The 18,067-nt window shown below is 40.6% G+C and overlaps 1 protein-coding gene across 8 annotated transcripts in view; it reads left to right on the top strand.

Moving 5' to 3' along the window:
- The window catches only part of LOC133108681 (muscleblind-like protein 1), a 61,789-nt gene extending 44,230 nt beyond the window's left edge, over positions 1–17,559 (top strand). For 3 of the 8 annotated variants that reach the window (XM_061218329.1, XM_061218321.1, XM_061218328.1), the window contains 8 exons: positions 2,215–2,421; positions 7,014–7,253; positions 9,267–9,417; positions 11,551–11,586; positions 12,301–12,392; positions 12,903–12,947; positions 13,703–13,776; positions 14,083–17,559. In XM_061218329.1, the coding sequence (XP_061074313.1) occupies positions 2,215–2,421; positions 7,014–7,253; positions 9,267–9,417; positions 11,551–11,586; positions 12,301–12,392; positions 12,903–12,947; positions 13,703–13,759 (828 nt within the window). In that variant the 3' untranslated portion in view covers positions 13,760–13,776; positions 14,083–17,559. The remainder of the gene's footprint in view (positions 1–2,214; positions 2,422–7,013; positions 7,254–9,266; positions 9,418–11,550; positions 11,587–12,300; positions 12,393–12,902; positions 12,948–13,702; positions 13,777–14,082) is intronic. The other 5 variants (XM_061218323.1, XM_061218326.1, XM_061218324.1 and 2 more) reach the window with 5 other exon arrangements.
- Positions 17,560–18,067: the final 508 nt, after the last annotated feature.

Raw genomic sequence — 18,067 nt, 5'->3', positions numbered from 1 at the left:
TAAATGAAGACTATAATGCATTTGCAGATTTGACTCTTGACAGGAGCTTTGTTTCTTATTCTCTTGCTTGTTGGTTGGATAGCCACGCTATACTGATAACCAGGCTGTGCTGATAACCGTGCCTAATGACTCAATATTTGAATCAAAATCTTATCCTGGATAGCACCTTCATACTAGCTTGGCAAAAGAGAGCTTTAGCCTTTTTCTACAGCCATTAGCAGCAAAGGACAATGCTAGCTCTCTGAGCCCAGGAGAAGCTGCTGCCCAAACGCACTTCAAGCAGAAGCACACCGACAGGCTGCACTCTGCTTAACAGATTAAACACCCACCCAAGATTTGTCCTTGACACACGCAAGGATGATTGCTTTTTGTCACTTAGCCCAAAAAGGAGGGCACTGATTGAGTTTTTTTTCTTTTTCCTTTTTTATTCGTTCTTTCGGCTGTGGGGAAGACAGGCGCTGCAGACTGGTGCACGGGCGGTCTCAGCTCTTATCGGGAGTCTCAGTCAGGGAGTCTCGGTCAGGGAGTCTCGGTCAGGGAGGCAGAGCCATTAACCGCGTCGTGGGGAAGAGAGACAGCCATTAGGGCAGACTACGGAGAGAAACCCAGTGACTTCTCAGTCACCTGAGAATGAGTATGAGAAAGAAAGAGAGAGAGATAGATGCACCATTGAAGAGAGAAATAGATATAAAGAGGAAAAAGACTAGTGATGAAGGGAGTCTTAAACATGGAAACACTTTTTAATTTCATGCATGGTGTGCTACTGAAGGTGATCTAATTAGAGCACTTTAATTCCCAGCCTCCTGTATGATCTCCAGGATTAAAGGCACTGTTAATTGTGCTGGTTAAAATAGGACCTTGCTTTACTGCCCCCTCCCCACCATCACACACACACACAGGCATACACACACATGCATTCATGCACATACTGTATACAGCTTCATTTATAGCAGTTGTCACTCATCCCACCTTTATCCTCAGAAGGAACCTCCGAACCAACACATCCTAAAATGGCCGTTCAGGAGTCACGTGTAGTTTCAGAGTGCTCTCTCTGTCATCCTCTCTCACCATTATTAGTGTCTCACTTGGTCTCTGGCACTTCTTTGTCCCAAATTTCCATTTTTAAAGGTGTCACGTGTACATGCGGCTAATTAATCAGTGAGTTTGCAGCAAGCACCAGGCAGCGAGACAGCAGGCCCAGACAGACCTGGGAAGAGGAGGCTATGAACATAAATTACATTTCGCTCCTCTACGCTTCTCCACTGAGTCACTGTTTCCTCCGATCAGATAATAACTACGGGCTTTTATTGGAAAAAGGAGGTGCCGCTACTGCGGAAAGCAAACCCTGCTTTCGTACTTCCATAGAATCTACGGCAGAAACGAGCCGGGTCTTCGCCAAAGGAAACCCGAATAATTTAATAATTTACCATCTTTTCAGAACTATTCAGAAATGAGAAGTAGATGAAGTACTGCACAGAACATACATATTTTTGAGAGGATGTGGGACATATATTATGTGTCCCAGGATTCACAGCATAATCCTCCTATGCTGGCTCCAGTGTGTAAAACAATGTGTTGTTCCTCATGGTTGTGGTTACCTCGTGGCTCTTGGAAGTACCTTCTGGTAGTTTCCTTGAACAAAGAGAATTTGCTGTACGTGTGATTATGTACGATTATAGACTGCAGACATCAAACACCAGTAAACAGCCCTAAAGATCAGGCTTTCACCCAGAACCCTCCCCCCTGCAGCATTTTTTTGGGTTGAGGAACTCAGGACGAAGGACGGGGGAGAAGATACACAGTCACACACAGACATACACAGTCACACACAGACATACACAGTTGTGGATACAATGGACATGCTTACATTTACCAGTGTTAGTCTAAAACATATGAACACACTGACATGCACATTTACATCGTACACTCTTAATTATACTATGTAAATACTAACATACTCATGCACTCACACACTTGCGCTAACATGTATTCACAGAGGGGTGCATCTTGGGACGGCCACATGTATACGTGCATCGTAACATACAAACGCACGTATACACGTTGCCACAAAATAAAAAAGGGCACGTAATTGTGATTTTAAACTTTTCTGGTAGAGGGTGCATGGTGTGTATCAGGACGCTTTTGCACACAGACAACACAGATATATCACTAGAGGTGACCTTTGACTCCATCTTGTATCCGTGTCTCCCCCAGCCCATGTTCTCCATGGCCCCGAGCCTCGCCAACAACGCCAGTGCCGCGGCGGCGTTTAACCCGTACCTGGGCCCGGTGTCGCCCGGCCTGGTGCAGGCAGAGATCCTGCCCAGCGCCCCCATGCTGGTGACCAGCAACCCCAACATCCCCGTCCCTGTCGCTGCCGCGGCCGCCGCACAGAAGCTAATGAGGACAGACCGGCTGGAGGTGAGACACCGCCACAGTCCCACAATGCACTGCGTCTGCGTGGTACTTCCTCATTCTTCTGTGTTCTCTTCTGTGTTTTTCTGTGGCATAATAGGGAGGCTAAAAACACGCACACAAACATGTAAACGATGATTTATGAGGTTGACATTTTTATTAAAATGTAATGCTGAATGTAATACTATAGGCATGCTGACACAGGCACGGTCACACACACACACACACACACACGTGTACACAACTCTGCACACACACATGCACGATTAAAGTAGAGGTTTATGTCTCTGTAGAACCACATCCCATTCAAAAAGCTTTTCTATAATACTCCAATACTATATTCAATGTACACTTCTTTGACACATTTTGCTTTTTCAGTGAAAAAGTGAAACATTATATAATTTTATATTTATGTATTGCCTTTAACGATAAAGGCAATAAATAAATATAAAATTATATAATGTTTCACTTTTTCACTGAAAAAGCAAAATGTGTCAAAGAAGTGTACATTGAATATAGTATTGGAGTATTATAGAGACTGAGGGAGACTGAAGAGCACCAGGCTTGTCAGACAGTCATCCTTTATTTATACTGTTAGCAGGCAGGGTAGAAGACATGACAACAGCACCATGAGCAGTGATGACAGTCTCCAGGTCTGAATATCTAACCAAACCTGCAATAAAACCTCTATCTTTATCAAGGTTTGTTTGTTTTGGGGATTTGCTGAATTAGCTTTTTAAGCTAAATGGTCCACAGGTAGGGTCGCTCTCAGCTGGCTGATTTTCAGTTGTCTCCACATCAAGGTTGCTGATGTATTGGACCTAGATCACATGCGTATGTGTCTGGATGCTGGTCTACAGTACAAAAACCAAACCACAGCATTCACTGTTAAATTAATTAATTCAATAAGATATTTACTAAAACTCATTAAGAATATTTACTTGCTCAATGGTACAAGCGTAACATCCACCTGGGATTTGAATCTATAAGTCTTAACTACTTTAATTCTCTGCCAGATAATTAGCCTTAACGGTGACCTCATGCAGTCTCCAGTGCTAGCATGTTTGAATGAAAATGAATGTAAAATGGAGTAGTGGTTTCTGGGCATGTACTTGTGGCAGGTCGACCTCATGCACGATACACCTAGGGCAAGGTTCTGGGATAATTACTGCAACTGATACCGGATGATGGTTTGAAGCTGTAGCCAATGAGGTGAGGTAAAGTCAAAAGTATATGAAAGGGAAGGCAGCACTGCAATCTTTCTTTTTTTGTACAGATTTTTTTTACATTTCAGTATATGGTATTTGTATTTTCATTTTTGAAATATTTTAACCATTCAGGAAAAAATACAAATGGCAAATTATATTTTAATTCTGCTGTGCTACGTACGTCAACATTACTTTAGATATACACTTTTTTCCTTCATTTTGCTAGCTAACTACTCATCAGCGATTACAGAATTTGTATTAAGTATCAGAAGATTTGTGCACGTATTCTCCATGTATTTGTTCTGTCTTGGTACTTGACTTTTTAAAAGAAATAATTAAAATTATTACTTATATAAGACCCGCAGTCTGCCAGTACTATCATTACTGTCAGACACAAAAAGGATAAAAGGCAATAGATGTTCTTTAATCTTACTCCCATTTTGTGAGAATGAATAACTGCTTAGAACCAAAACCACTCAAATCACTGAGATAATACTGATTACTGTATATCAGCTCCTTTCATTTCCTAAAATCTTTACCTGCAAAATGTATCAATTCTTTCTTCTTCTTTTTCTTCATCTTATTTTACTGGAGAAAGATTGTAGTTACGGCGGCACGGATGGTGCAGTGGGTAGCACTGCCGCCTCACAGCAAGGAGGTCCTGGGCTCGAATCCCCGTCGGCCGGGGCCTCTCTGTGCGGAGTTTGCATGTTCTCCCCGTGTCTGCGTGGGTTTCCTCCGGGTACTCCGGTTTCCTCCCACAGTCCAAAGACATGCAGGTTAGGCTGATTGGAGAGTCTAAATTGCCCGTAGGTATGAGTGTGTGAGTGAATGGTGTGTGTGCCCTGTGATGGACTGGCGACCTGTCCAGGGTGTATTCCTGCCTTTCGCCCAATGTATGCTGGGATAGGCTCCAGCCCCCCTGCGACCCTGATCAGGATAAGCGGGTTCAGATAATGGATGGATGGAAGATTGTAGTTACTATCCATAGCACTTTAAGTGTTGGCACTGGCATGCGATGAAAACAAGGGCTTGCTTGACCATGCAGTTAAATACCTATGATGTTAATGCAGCATACTAATGCCAATAATCCACTGTACTAACCATTTTGATGACTTAAGGAAATCATGAGAGTGGTATTATTGTTATGATGCCTTGCCCTTATTCAGGGTAACTCAAATCCCCGGTGTGAAATCTAAGGACATTAAGCCGGCCAGCATATTAACTGCCTCGATTATTTTCCCCAGGCAAGGCGTGAGTGAGCAAGAAATGAAAATTACAAGTACATATTTCACTGTTTTTACACCTACGTAAAGGAAATTCTCACTTCTTGCCAGATTGCACACATTGAGCATGTTAAAGGGATAGGGAAAGCTAGAACAAACAAGCTTTAAATTCTGTTAATGTCTGTTCATCTCACAAAAGATTTATCCAGCTAAAGACAACCTAAAATGAAATTATCGCTAAAAGTCACAACATGGCTTATACTTAGCTCTCCTTACCCTCACTGCCTGTAACTATGTATTCATATCTTACAGTGCTTCTGGCCATCCTCACAACTCCACACAAAGCCCATAAGCTCTATAAAAACACAGTACAGAGAAGAAAACTTCATAATGCAGTGTAAAAGGCTTCATGAAGCAGAATAAGACTTGTCTTCTGTGCCAAATAAAATAAGAAGTGGTCAGATAGATTCCAGCCCTGGTTCAACACGTTACAAGCAAAAGGATGCAGCCCCACACACACATTCACGTACACACCCATTTCTTTGCGCACACACAGAGCACGTGCACGCACAGCAGGTGACATCATTTTTTTTTTAAACAACAGCTGCCAGGGGAAAAACATCAGGCTTGGCTCTCCCACCCTTGAGATTTGGAAACCAGATTGGTTTACCTTTCTCCTGCCTGCACTGGGCACAGGTCTAGTCATGTATCAATCTAAATGCTTTCAAAGCCTTCATACTATATCTTCCTTTTGTATTTATTTAGTATTTTTCATAAATAGCACGGGAGTATTTAAGAGAACGGGATAGGGGTTGTCAAGTAGTTGCTAAGGAAATGAAGTGATGTTATGGATGTAGATGGAAACACATGGCCGGAGCCCTCTGTTAACATGGGCACCCTGTCAAGTGAAGGGCTGCCCCCTTCTGGCCACATGACATAACCCCACTAAGTGCTTACATATACCGAGAATCCTTCAAAACACAGCAAATCATTTGGGCTCAAAATCATTTTCTCTCACTTCACTTCCTAACAGTCAATTAACTAAACTTGAAACACTAATCTCCGCCACTTGAGTGCTATTAGCAGCCCACACGTGTTGGACTGGGTTCCGTGTGTCCAAATGTGACTGTGATCTAGCCAATTCAATTCCAGCAAAAAAATCATTTTTCTTCTGCACCTGTGACCATGAGTACAAAAAGCTGCAAAATGTTTTTGCTGATTACAAATTAATGAATGCTCCTAGAAATTAGATGGGAACAGGCTTTTTAAGATTGTGAGGATAGGAATGCTAATGTTGCAATATTCTTTGGTGTGAAGTAGTTGGCAATAACATCCTCTCTCCATTTGCAGTAGATACAGATGGGATAGATTTAACACCAGACCACGCCATATGTCACTTCCACTGTGTGCAATAGATGTATATCTACGGTTTCTAGCAGTTTTCAATATTAATTCAGTCGGCTCAGGAAGTAATTGAAACTGAAATAATGAATTGAAAAATATCCAGATACCCAATAGATTTTTGATTTAATTGAATTTTAATGAATTCACCCAACTTAATTTACATTTAATGATTCATTAACCTGGATATATCCCATACATTAAGAGTCACCTTGATGAAGGCATCAGAGGCTTCTGTACCATGCATCTCACAGTGGGAAACAGGCTAGGCCCACAGACATTGCATTTCGAACTGGGCAAACGTAAACCAGTTCAGTGTCCTGTCGCAGTGTAATAAGGATGGAGATCGCAGCTAGTGTCTCCTTAGCCACGCAATATTATAATGGCAATCCTGGATGGCTGCATACATAATAGATTATGTATAATAACAGAATGTGTGAGATAATAGCCTCACATTAGCACATGACAACGCAGGGCTACATTCTGAATGTATTACCTGAAAATACATATGAAATGTAATTAAGGCAGATGATGAGTTATCCCCCCCCCCCGCACAGCCTCACACAAACATCAACATATTAATTATGTATTGGAGATGTACACGTAAACATAACAGGAGACTCCTTTTTTAATGTGAGGGATGTCTCAGACGTTAAACTGTCTCCCTCACATATAAGGCAACACATTAATACACAGGCACACGTCCTCCCTCTCTCTAACACACTGGCCTGTGTTTTCGGTGGCTGTGTCATCCGCCCTGCAGGTGTGTAGGGAGTACCAGCGGGGGAACTGCACCCGGGGTGAGAACGATTGCCGATTCGCTCACCCTTCCGACAGCACTATGATTGACACCAATGACAATACGGTGACGGTGTGCATGGACTACATCAAGGGCCGCTGCTCCCGGGAGAAGTGCAAGTACTTCCACCCCCCGGCTCACCTGCAGGCCAAGATCAAGGCCGCCCAGCACCAAGTCAACCAAGCTGCTGCTGCAGCCGCCATGGTAGGTCGAGCCGCGCCCCGTCCAGCCCCACAACAACCCCCACTCAGAGCTCTGCTGCCCTGCCCTGCCCTGCACCCCATCAGTGAAAGCCCCCCCAGCCGCCCCATCCCACCCCAGAGATCCCTGCTGAAAAAAACAGCTCAAGCTAGGTTTTGAAACAGCCGGTAGCTGGTTGAGCAGTTCAGACCAGCTCTATACTCAACATGGTTTGACCAGCTCAAGGTATGTTTTTTTGAGCTGGTTATAGCTGGATTTTACACCAGGGATGGTAACCATTAATGACAGATGAGCGAGGCTTCATAGGCCCCAAAGCGAGTGGAGCCATCATGTGCCATCAATGATTCGCTGATTTTAACTGAGCGTGTTTCGCTGTGGTTTGTGAGTGATTCACAGCACATGGTACCTACACCCATCTTGGGGCTCAGAAAGCCACACTTTCTAGTCATCTGTAACCATTCCAACTGACAAGTGAACCTGTGGCATTACTGGGGTATATATTCCTACTCACATGTGAGAATACAATATGTGTTCCTATATGCGAATGTGCCTTTGCTAACATAAAAGGACAGAATCCTCTGTTCTGAAGCTCAGCTCCTGCAGCTATGCGTGTTTCACTATCTTTATTAACCTTCAGGGGTCTGAATTCATGTTGGCCTTTTTTGAGATACAGTAGCTGTTGTACAAAATTGCGTACATAATGGAAGAAAACTTGTAGCTTGTAGATTTCTAATAACAACAGTAGTGTCTTCACTGTGCATGCTTAGTCTTGTTATTTGTTGTATATTGCATTCCGATGATTTCTTTTTTATTTGTTTTTTTCTCACCTACCCAAACTGCACTGCTGCCCCCATGATGCACCTCTGCTTGCTGTTTATGTTAATGCGCTTGAACCCCATTGGCCCATTGCCATCATGTGCTCGCTGCCTGCTAATTAAGACTCAGTCGGCTGTCAAATCACTGAAGCGACCCCTCGAGGCAACCTTTGACCTGGTACTATGACCTTTCACCTTTTAGCTTGGCATGTAGCTTTATTGTACATACAAGTTTTAACTATGGCATTATTCAAGAGAATGACTATTTTTGTTGCTAAGATTTCACTGGTGGGGTGGTAAATTGATTGTGGCATATCCAATTTACACATTGAACAAATCACTTCTTGAATCTCTTGAATTTAAACTCGAGAAAAATTGCAATAGATAAAAAAATGAAATGGTTACATTCAGCAGGAAACTGCTGTTCGTAAGTGACCGCAATCAGTTCATCACCTCTAGTCTACTCTAACTGAATATGTATGAGGATGAATGGTATAGCGTAGCAATATATTATCTGTGTGGTGGCATGTCTATAGTCCATATGAGATGTCAAGTATTTACATGTCTTATTTTGAAATATCTTGCATGTATTTGTATTGTTTCTAGTTTTGCATGGCTAATTTGGGGTGGGGGAGGGATTTAAATATCCTTGTTTTATCCCTCTCCAGTGAAATAATTAACACGGCTTTCACCGTTGGTCATGGAGCTAGCAGTGCGGCTTTCCTTATTAATACAATTTCCTTTATAGCTTTTATTATTATTATTATTATTTGTATTATTGTTGTTCTTGTTCTTGTTCTGGTTGTTGTTGTTCGTATTATTATTCATGTTCACAGCTCCAACGTGTTATTGACGTGTGTTAGAACAATGCTTGGTTATTTTGCTTAATTTTCAGTAATATTAATACATTGATATTTTTTAACTGATATTTTCTGATGATGTTTTGTTATGATGATGATTATTATTATCAGTATTATTATTAATATTAATTATAATATTATTATTATTATTACTACTATTATTAGTATTATTATTATTGATGCCAGATTACAGCTTGCTTGTTGGTAAAGATCATGTGAAGTTATATTTTTGTCCTCTAATGACATTATTTATATTTTTTATTCCACTGTCACTCTACTTTGTTTTCTCCGCTCCCCCCACTTTCTTTCTTTCTTTCTTTCTTTCTCTGCTTGATTGACAGGGAATCCCAGCCGGAGTCCTGCCTCCGTTACCAAAGAGACCCGCGCTTGAAAAAACCAATGGTGCCACAGCCATGTTTAATGCTGGAATGTTCCAGTACCAACAAGCCCTTGCCAACATGCAGTTTCAGCAGCAAGCCTTTATTCCGTCAGGTAGGGCAGCCCCCTTCCTGATGAGTGTGAAAGCTCCCATGTGAAAAAATAGCATATTAAGCATACTTGATATGAACTTTAATTATACTGCTAATATTCTGAAGTGTAAAATAGTATACTTCAGCATACTATTTTTTCACATGCAAGGCTAAGGGCCCTCCTGTGTCACTGGCTGCTTTATTTTGTGTGGTTTGTGCACTTTACAGCATTTACAGCACTTCACAGCATTATTACAGTACTCTGACATTAACAGCACTGCGTGAAATCAGAAACAGGAACAGGTTTGTTTCCTAATTTCTCTATAGTAAGTCTGCTCAGAGCCAGCTCAGAGGTGTAGCCGCACAGGAGGCCTGCAAGGTCAAGGTGAAACTGACCTGTTTAACTGCGAGTATCAGCACAGGGTTAGCACCACTGTAGCAGAGCTGTCTCACAACGTGATCTGTTCTGGAAGGCTAAAAATAGCGTAGCATCCATTTTCCTGGGCTTGGCACAGTCACCGCGGTGCGGTGTTGGGTTGTTCTGTATCATGGCTGTAAAACTGACGTTTACCCTTCACAGTTGTGTGAAAACCTTTAGATCTCTGGGTAAATCAATGTTCAAAGTTTCTTCTCTGTAATGCAGCCTAAACGCGCCCCTGCCCCATGGAGTATGTGAAAACTGCAGTTTTAATATTCAGAAACCAATTACTTTACATTATTTATTTTAGACCACTTAAAATTAATTTCCTGACCGTATTAGACAGATATTCTGCAAAATTCATATTTTTAATATTGCAATGGCTCAAAATAAATAAATGAAAGGCATTTCGCCCAGTCGCTGAGCTTGCTGCTTCTTACAAGCCCCACAGGAGAAAGCGAATCCAAAACCGTCTGAAGACTAACAGTAACTTGGCTCTAATTGTTTTCCATAAAACGGACAGTCCATTAGAGCCAGCCCTTTCCACAGAGGCCGTCCTGAGCAGGTTTTGTTATGGAGCCAGGATCAGGGCAGTGGTATGGAACTTCATGTCCTGAGCTGTTGAGCAGAGCTCTCGGTGCTTGGTGTTTAAGGAGAGAAGAGGGACAGAATCATTTTATCAGAATAAACTTGATAAAACCAAGTTTAATATTTAATCTAATTAGAGAAGGTGACATTGAGATGCACCATTCTTATGGAACTCTTGACTATTCTAACATTTACTAAGCTGTAGAAAAGTCCACTGTTTACCTATAAGCTTACAGTAGGTCCCACACTTACACGTAATATGAAGAGACATGTGGGTGGACCTCACCCCTCTTCCATGGCCAATGCCCTGCCAAGCTGACATATTGGTATATTGGGTCCAAGTATACTTGGGTTCAGTGATCCTGGTCATATGAACCACCTCAATCAGAACCACCTGTGTGATTTCTGTGCTCACCACCTCACTGCTGAACCCTACATCTCACACATATTCTACTGTGTGTATGTATGTGTGTGGGTACATGCATGTGCGTATGCGTGCACTTTATGTTTCTGTGTGAGTGCTGGTAGGTGCCAAACAGCCAGAGGTCCACATAGGGCGAGCTTCTGTATGCTAGCATGTGATGTCTTTTTTCTGCTACCATTTTTAAACTAATTTTGTGAATGTATTTTGTGATAGACATTGCATATCTTTAGGTGATACATGAACTGAATAGGCTTACAGCAGTAATTACCTTTCTCCATTAGCGAATGTTTATGAAAGTGAAATGAGAATTATGTTTTATTATGCCAGTGACATCTCATTCTGTAGCTTTGAACAATCGTGCCAACCTTATTTATAGAGCGTACATTTATATGTTTTATTACTATCATTATTTATATTGTTGTTGTTAACCATATTATTCATGTTTTATTTATCTTTATTGTACTTATTACACATGGATGTGCCATCACTAATGAATGTATCCACACACTGCCATAACACTCTGTATTTTAGCAAATTTTGCATTTGAATCATTCTCTACACATTTTAATTAATTGATTGATTGATTATGCTTTTAATTTATATCCTGCTGTTCCCATAACAACATACTCTATCTTTGTTATTCTAATGACACCTGTGATGGGTTGTTTTGATTCTTCTCCCTGTCCCTTTCCAATCCACATCCTGTTGCAATGCATGATGGGCAGGCTCAATATTGTGCATGACACCTGCAACAAGTGTTGGTAGGTGCCAGGTTTTCTTTTTAATTATCTTAAAAACCTTTTCGGTTGCTCACATTCAATCATTATCCACAGCAGCATGTACTCTGAGAGCAAAGCGAATATTCACTCACTAACCATATAAATTAAATCAAGGATCTAACATTAAATTTACATTTAGTGTATTACCAAATCAAAAGAGGCCTTTCATAACCTTCAGCAGTATTCTTCTACCTGTGGATGTTGATGGCCTGTGAGTCACAGACTAAGGATTGCTGTTCTTTATCATGATTATATTGTTAAGGAGGTTTAGGATAATTCTATTTAATGTTCTGTGGTCCAGAGATATGTTCAGCAGTATATTTGTGTCAATAAACGAAATGTTTAAAATATATGATAACCCAATTGGTATCTGAATATGTAAATGTTATATAAGCCTTATAAGTAAATATCCCCCCTTGTTGGACTGTGTACATGTACAGCCCCTCATGTGGAATGTTGCCTCTTGCTATGCAGTGTGATTGCATGTCACCTTGCTTCTACAGTTTATCTCTTGAATATGTCACCTTGCTTCTAAAGTTTATCTCTTGAATATATCACCTGGCTTCTTGCTTGAAAAAAACCCCACCCCACCCCCCCACCCCTACCTATCCCTAGTACTCCTTTTCCCGTTGTCTGCTGTTATAGCCATAGGTTCACCTTCCTGTAAGTTTGCTTATATGATTTTCCCTTCGAAAGTTCCCATGATGCACGGTGCTACACCAGCCACTGTGTCTGCAGCAACCACATCTGCCACAAGTGTTCCCTTCGCAACTGCCTCAGCCAATCAGGTTTGCTCCTTTACTGCTCTGTTTCTCTGTACAGTCCTCTAGAGCAATACATTCTTCCCTCCCTTTGTATGGGGGAGAAGGAGACCTCCCTCTTGTTGGCCTACACAGTGATAGTATTGGATGGCATCATTTGGCTGGACAAGGGCCTTTCTAGTATAACCAGCAGTGCAGGGCTTTGAGATGTATTATTCATTCATTGTGCCTTGCCAAAAATAAAATCTGTGGCAGGGGCAAAGCATTTTTCACACACAACCTCTTCTCGCTTTAGCAAACAACCTCCTAATTTACATTAGATTTTTTATTTTACCAGTATTGATGTTGTCATTAAAGCAGAAGTTCAATCATATCACTTTTTTTGAGTATTTACTTGTTGTCATTTATAAAGCTTACTTATAGTACTAGAAACAAATCCATTTGAGTCTTTATTTATTCGTTTTTTACTGTCATCTTTAATTCAATGCAGTGAATGCACCACTTTCATTTTTTACTCTTTTCCTTTCTCATTTTGAGGAACCTCCTTTATCAAAGTTGACTACCCACGAATACATGCATTTGGTATGTATGAGGTAGTTTTTATTCCAGAAATCAATGTGTCCTATATGTGCAGTTCCAGGCACTGCTTATTTCTCCCAGCTGTATAAAACTCTTTGGCACACTATGACCACCTTGTCACCTTCTGCACCATGCTGATATGGCTGTTCGTGCCAAAGTGCTGTATAAACATATGACTATGCCACCACACTTGCAGTGAGGGCTTTAACGCATCACCAGTATACGATGTGACAGGGCTGTGCAGTTTTGAGTAATAAGATGCCATAGAAAAGAAACCGAAGCCTTTTGAACTAGGGAAGTCTTGTAGAATTTCTGCCACATGGATACTGTTTAGTGCAGGCGTTCAGAGCTGCAGAGGAGTCCTACCCGTTCTTACAGTCTCCCAAATCTGGTCCCCATGTGTATCAGCCACACAAACTCTCTGTGGAGGTCAACACAAAGGGAGAGATGCATGGAGAGTTACTCATCCTTTCCTCCTCCCGCCCACAGTCAGCTTCTAACGCTGGTTAGAGGTATCCTGCAAGTGTCACCCAATTTACCCAATTCACGCTGTGCTGTTTTTTTTAAAAAGAACATGAACATGAATGCCTCGATACCTGTTTTCCACACTCTGCTATTTTTGTCACCGTGTAAAATGGAGAAAATGAACTGCAGAAAGCGTTTGACGTATGGTGGAGAGTGCTGCGTTTTGGAGCGCTCCCCAGGCCTGATCCCACAGTTGTTTTATATTAGCGCTGTATTCTTTCTTCTGTCTCCAGATTCCAATAATATCTGCAGAACATCTGACTAGTCATAAGTATGTGACACAGATGTAGGAGCTCCATCCAGAACAGTGAGTTTCTCCCCTTCTCCCCCTGATCTGTCGGCCATTTTGTCCCTTTCTTCCATCCATTTTCAGCTCTTTCTTTTTGGTCAATTTGTATATAATATCCCCGACATATTCAGCTATTCATATTCTGTTGTCGTGTGGACTCCAAGCTGTTTTCTATTTTGTGGTCTGTTTGTCTGCTATTTTACTCAGGTGAAATATAGTACATTCTTAAGTAGAAAATATTTGTATTCACCATCTCTGTATTGTTATTGGTAGTTATCTAAGCTGCAGGGCTTCCTTTAATCTTTTCTGTATTTTCCATTGCAGATCATACGGGAGTGTGCAGGTGTACTGTTCAGAGGAAAAGACCACCCTTCATGTATATAACATCGAGAACAATAAGAGACACGGAGACTCTCAGCTGGAGTGCCACATACATCATGCATGCGAAGGCGGAGGACGACAGGGCTGAGGATATTAAAAAAACACGTATATCGCACACGTCCCTTCTGCATCCTCTCCGTCTCCAACTAACCCTCCGGCTGAGATCAACTGGGGCGTTACCATTACCGGCAGCCCCTCCAGCTGCACCGGGCGGTGAATACACACGGGCGTTCGTCCGGCCGAACGGCCACGCCCCATTCTCACTCCTGTACGTGCTCAATCAGAAAAGATCGATTATGGTGATGTCACGCCTAACATATTGGTACATCTGTAGACCAAGAAATAGTTCTCGTTTTGTTTGTTTCTGTCATTCTGTTCATTTGAATCTTTTTTCGATGTTAAGTTTGTTTCAAATTGATATATTTCTTTCATTGTTTACAAAAATAAAAGTGCACCTTGTACTTCGATTTTTAAAATATATATAAAAACGAAGAAATGCCATATTTGAGGGAGTGGATTTGAGCAAGCGCAGTGTTCTGTGTTTAAAGCCAGCTGGATTGTCGGAGAAGGAGTACAGGTTATCGGAGGTGAAGACAGATGAATGTCCGGGGTATAAAAACACAACTGTACCTTATAAAGCACATCAAAGCTTTAACCACCTTGTGTAGGCTCTGCAGCAAGTGCCATAGACTCTACACCTAAATCTAGTGTTATTCCAGAAGTGTTATCGTTTACCCAAACGCCACCTAGTGTACGCTATTTCTTTTTGCTGCCCTTTCCTTTTCTCACGATGCCATGTTCTTTATTATCAGTGCCATGTTTGTGATCGTCACGAGCGGCCAGGATTGGGTGTCTCGTGCCGGACGAACACAGACGCACTCAACATCGCTTTTTATCCTTCATGAAAATAGTTTTTTTTCTTCTTCATTGTTTTTTGGGTTGGTTTTTCCTTTTGCTTTCCCCTCGATGGAAGACGTGCAGCTGGCCTAAGCTGGGCTCTGCTGGGGTTTCAGGGACTTCCTGGGTCAGAAGTTCACAGACCCTGAAGGTGTTGAAAGACTAGCTCAGGATTCTGGAGTGGTTGGTCACAGTCTCAACTGTAAGGGGACTCTAAACATAGGGAAGATTGAAGCACTGTCGAAAGATGCATGTTAAAACAAATGAATGAGTAGGAAGAGATGTTTAAAACAGTTACAGGGTGGGAAATGTATTTGGGTGTATTTCTTTTTGGTGTTATTTTAGTATTGTGATTCCTTTTTTAGATTAAGTGCATATGGTCTGTGACAGCCTTTAAGAGGAACATGACATCAACAACAGAATAGATTTTATTTGTGAGCACTGCTTTTTTACTGGGTTAAGCCAAAGTTTTTCATTTTTCCTTAAACATTTGAGTTACTTAGAGGACTTCTGCTGAGCAAACTTAACAGTTGGTGAAGCAGAACCAAATTCCATAAGGTTGAACACAGAAGTGGAGGCTGTTCTCTAGAACCCGCCAAATTTCCCAGTGCATTGTGGGTTTTTTAATTGTGACAGAGTTGTGGGCACTTATGCAGGAATAGGTTGTTGATTTACTGATTGTATTGTACATCTATTAAAGCCTTAGATTAAATCACAGGTTTGATACCATTCAAATGTAATTTTCAATCATTAAATAACCGAAGACATTTTATTGTAGGTCTTATGTGTACAATTTATGCTTAATTACATTTAATTTGTTTCTGTGTTTTTCCCATTACATATATATATGAATATATATGTCTGTCTCTTACATTCTGGACATAAGTATGTTTTCATTTTATATGACTTAAAGGTTGGATACTGTTTTAATATTTAGTTAGTGGATTTTTGTCTTACTAGATTTACTGATAAATTGTGTAGAATATTAAATATTAGAAATCATTTTGTGTTCTTCATACCATACTCATAGTTTTGAATTTAGTGTCAATTTAAGTGTTAGTATTATTATTGTAAACAAATTGATTTTTATTTTTAAGTGAAATGTAATAATGTCGGTCATTTTTCCTTGTCTGTTGGAATTCTTTGAACAAAGATCTTTTATATGGATATCTTAAAATGAGGACGTCATTGCTAAGGAAGATGTTGAGTTGTTGCTGTGGCAACAGCACTGGCTGAGAATTGAGTAATATTTTAATGATTTATGGTTTGTATTTAGTCACTATTATAAGAAAAAAATATTAATAGAAAATATAGTTCTTAGATGGTAGAGTGAAAGTTATTTTCTACTGTATCCATTTCAAATAGTAAAGTATTGTTTTAATATTTTTAAATTCCCTGGATGTCAGACTGCAGGATAGACCGTAGGGCTTTCTGAGCGCGGGAGACTGTGGGGAGATTGGGCTCCCAATCACTGATTATGCTGCAGATGAGTGAGTCAGAACTTGACGGACTAAGGTTGACTTTTTGCACTTCTGTATATAGTCAAAAAGAGAGAAAACATGTATAATATTGAGATCTTATTTTGAATAAAAAAAATGTCTATAATTATGAGGAATTTTGTTAGGTTAATTAAAAATAAACAAAAGACAGGCTGAACAAAATTGCTTGCAAAAAATGGCACAGAGTTCTCAGTCTCTACCCCTTTGGGAAAAAGGCGAAAGGCTGCTCTGCTTTCTGTCAGCAGCTTGTAGTGTGCCAGGAAGCCTTCAGGAGGACACCTTCTCCTGTATCCTCACCTGCTTTCCCACAGGTGTGACTACAGCTCCCACCATACAACGACTTCTGTTCCTTAGTTTGTCACGGAGGATTGCATGTTCAAGCAGAAACACACAATATTATTAGGTAAAATAAATATGTTATACAGCAAAGTGTATTTAAGGTATACAGTATAATATCAACATAATGGATAAAGAGAAATAAATACAAAAAATCGAGTGGTTCGCTGAAAAGAATACGAGGAAGCACTCAGTTTCACTACTTCAAGTAATAACAGACCGGCACATGCATACACACATACACGTACACGTATATGTACACAACACATCCTAGCTTTAGTGGTCACATGGCTATTTTTATTTGTTTATTTGTACTTTTAGCAGATGAAACCGATGCCATTGATGAATGTGTTGGATGTGTAAAAACATCATTTCGACCATCTTAATTTTGAGTTGACTCTGAAGAATCGATGCACCATCTTCCCTGACTGGGCGAGTGCAGTTTCTCGCTGGTTGATTCTGACGGTCTTACAACTCACTGCTGATCGCTCTTCATCTGCTCAAAGTGCACACACTTGGGGTTTAATGCAGTGTAATCTTTTTCTGCTTGTAGTTGCTTAAATACAATGTATTATGTCTTTTGCTGCAGTTTGTTTTATGCTAATTTTACGCTACATTTGATTTTTTGCTGTTATGAATAAAACAACAAAATATAAAGAAAATAAAAGTGGATTTGCTCTAAGAAAAACTTTGGCTCTTCATTTCTAATGTTTAAAAGCATTCAGAAGCATTTGTAAGAAAGAATATCACTGCCAATGCACAGCAGAAAGCTGAAAAACACTGTTACAGTATATAGTGAATAGCAATATAGCCTAAATGTTCTAGCACACAGTGTGGAACAATATATTGTATGTTGCTGACATGTCAAGTATAATGCTATATAAAAGTAGTCTCACAGGGTTCCAGACTGATTTTGGATGGACATCATTTTACATTAAATTTACAAACAATGTTGATTGTACAGGATACATTTTGTATGAAACTGTTGATTTGGATTATTAAGGACAAGTACAAGGCATATCACACATACATATGTATAAACATGCTTTTTTTTCAGAAGTGACACAGGGGAAAGGTTTTTCCATCCATCCATCCATCCATCCATTATCTTAACCCGCTTATCCTGAACAGGGTCGCAGGGGGGCTGGAGCCTATCACAGCATACATTGGGCGAAAGGCAGGAATACACCCTGGAC

The sequence above is a fragment of the Conger conger genome, chromosome 13 (assembly GCF_963514075.1).
Source record: "Conger conger chromosome 13, fConCon1.1, whole genome shotgun sequence".
Lineage (NCBI taxonomy): Eukaryota > Metazoa > Chordata > Actinopteri > Anguilliformes > Congridae > Conger > Conger conger.
Note: the sequence above shows the minus strand (reverse complement) of the source record. Positions and strands in the feature narration are given on the sequence as shown.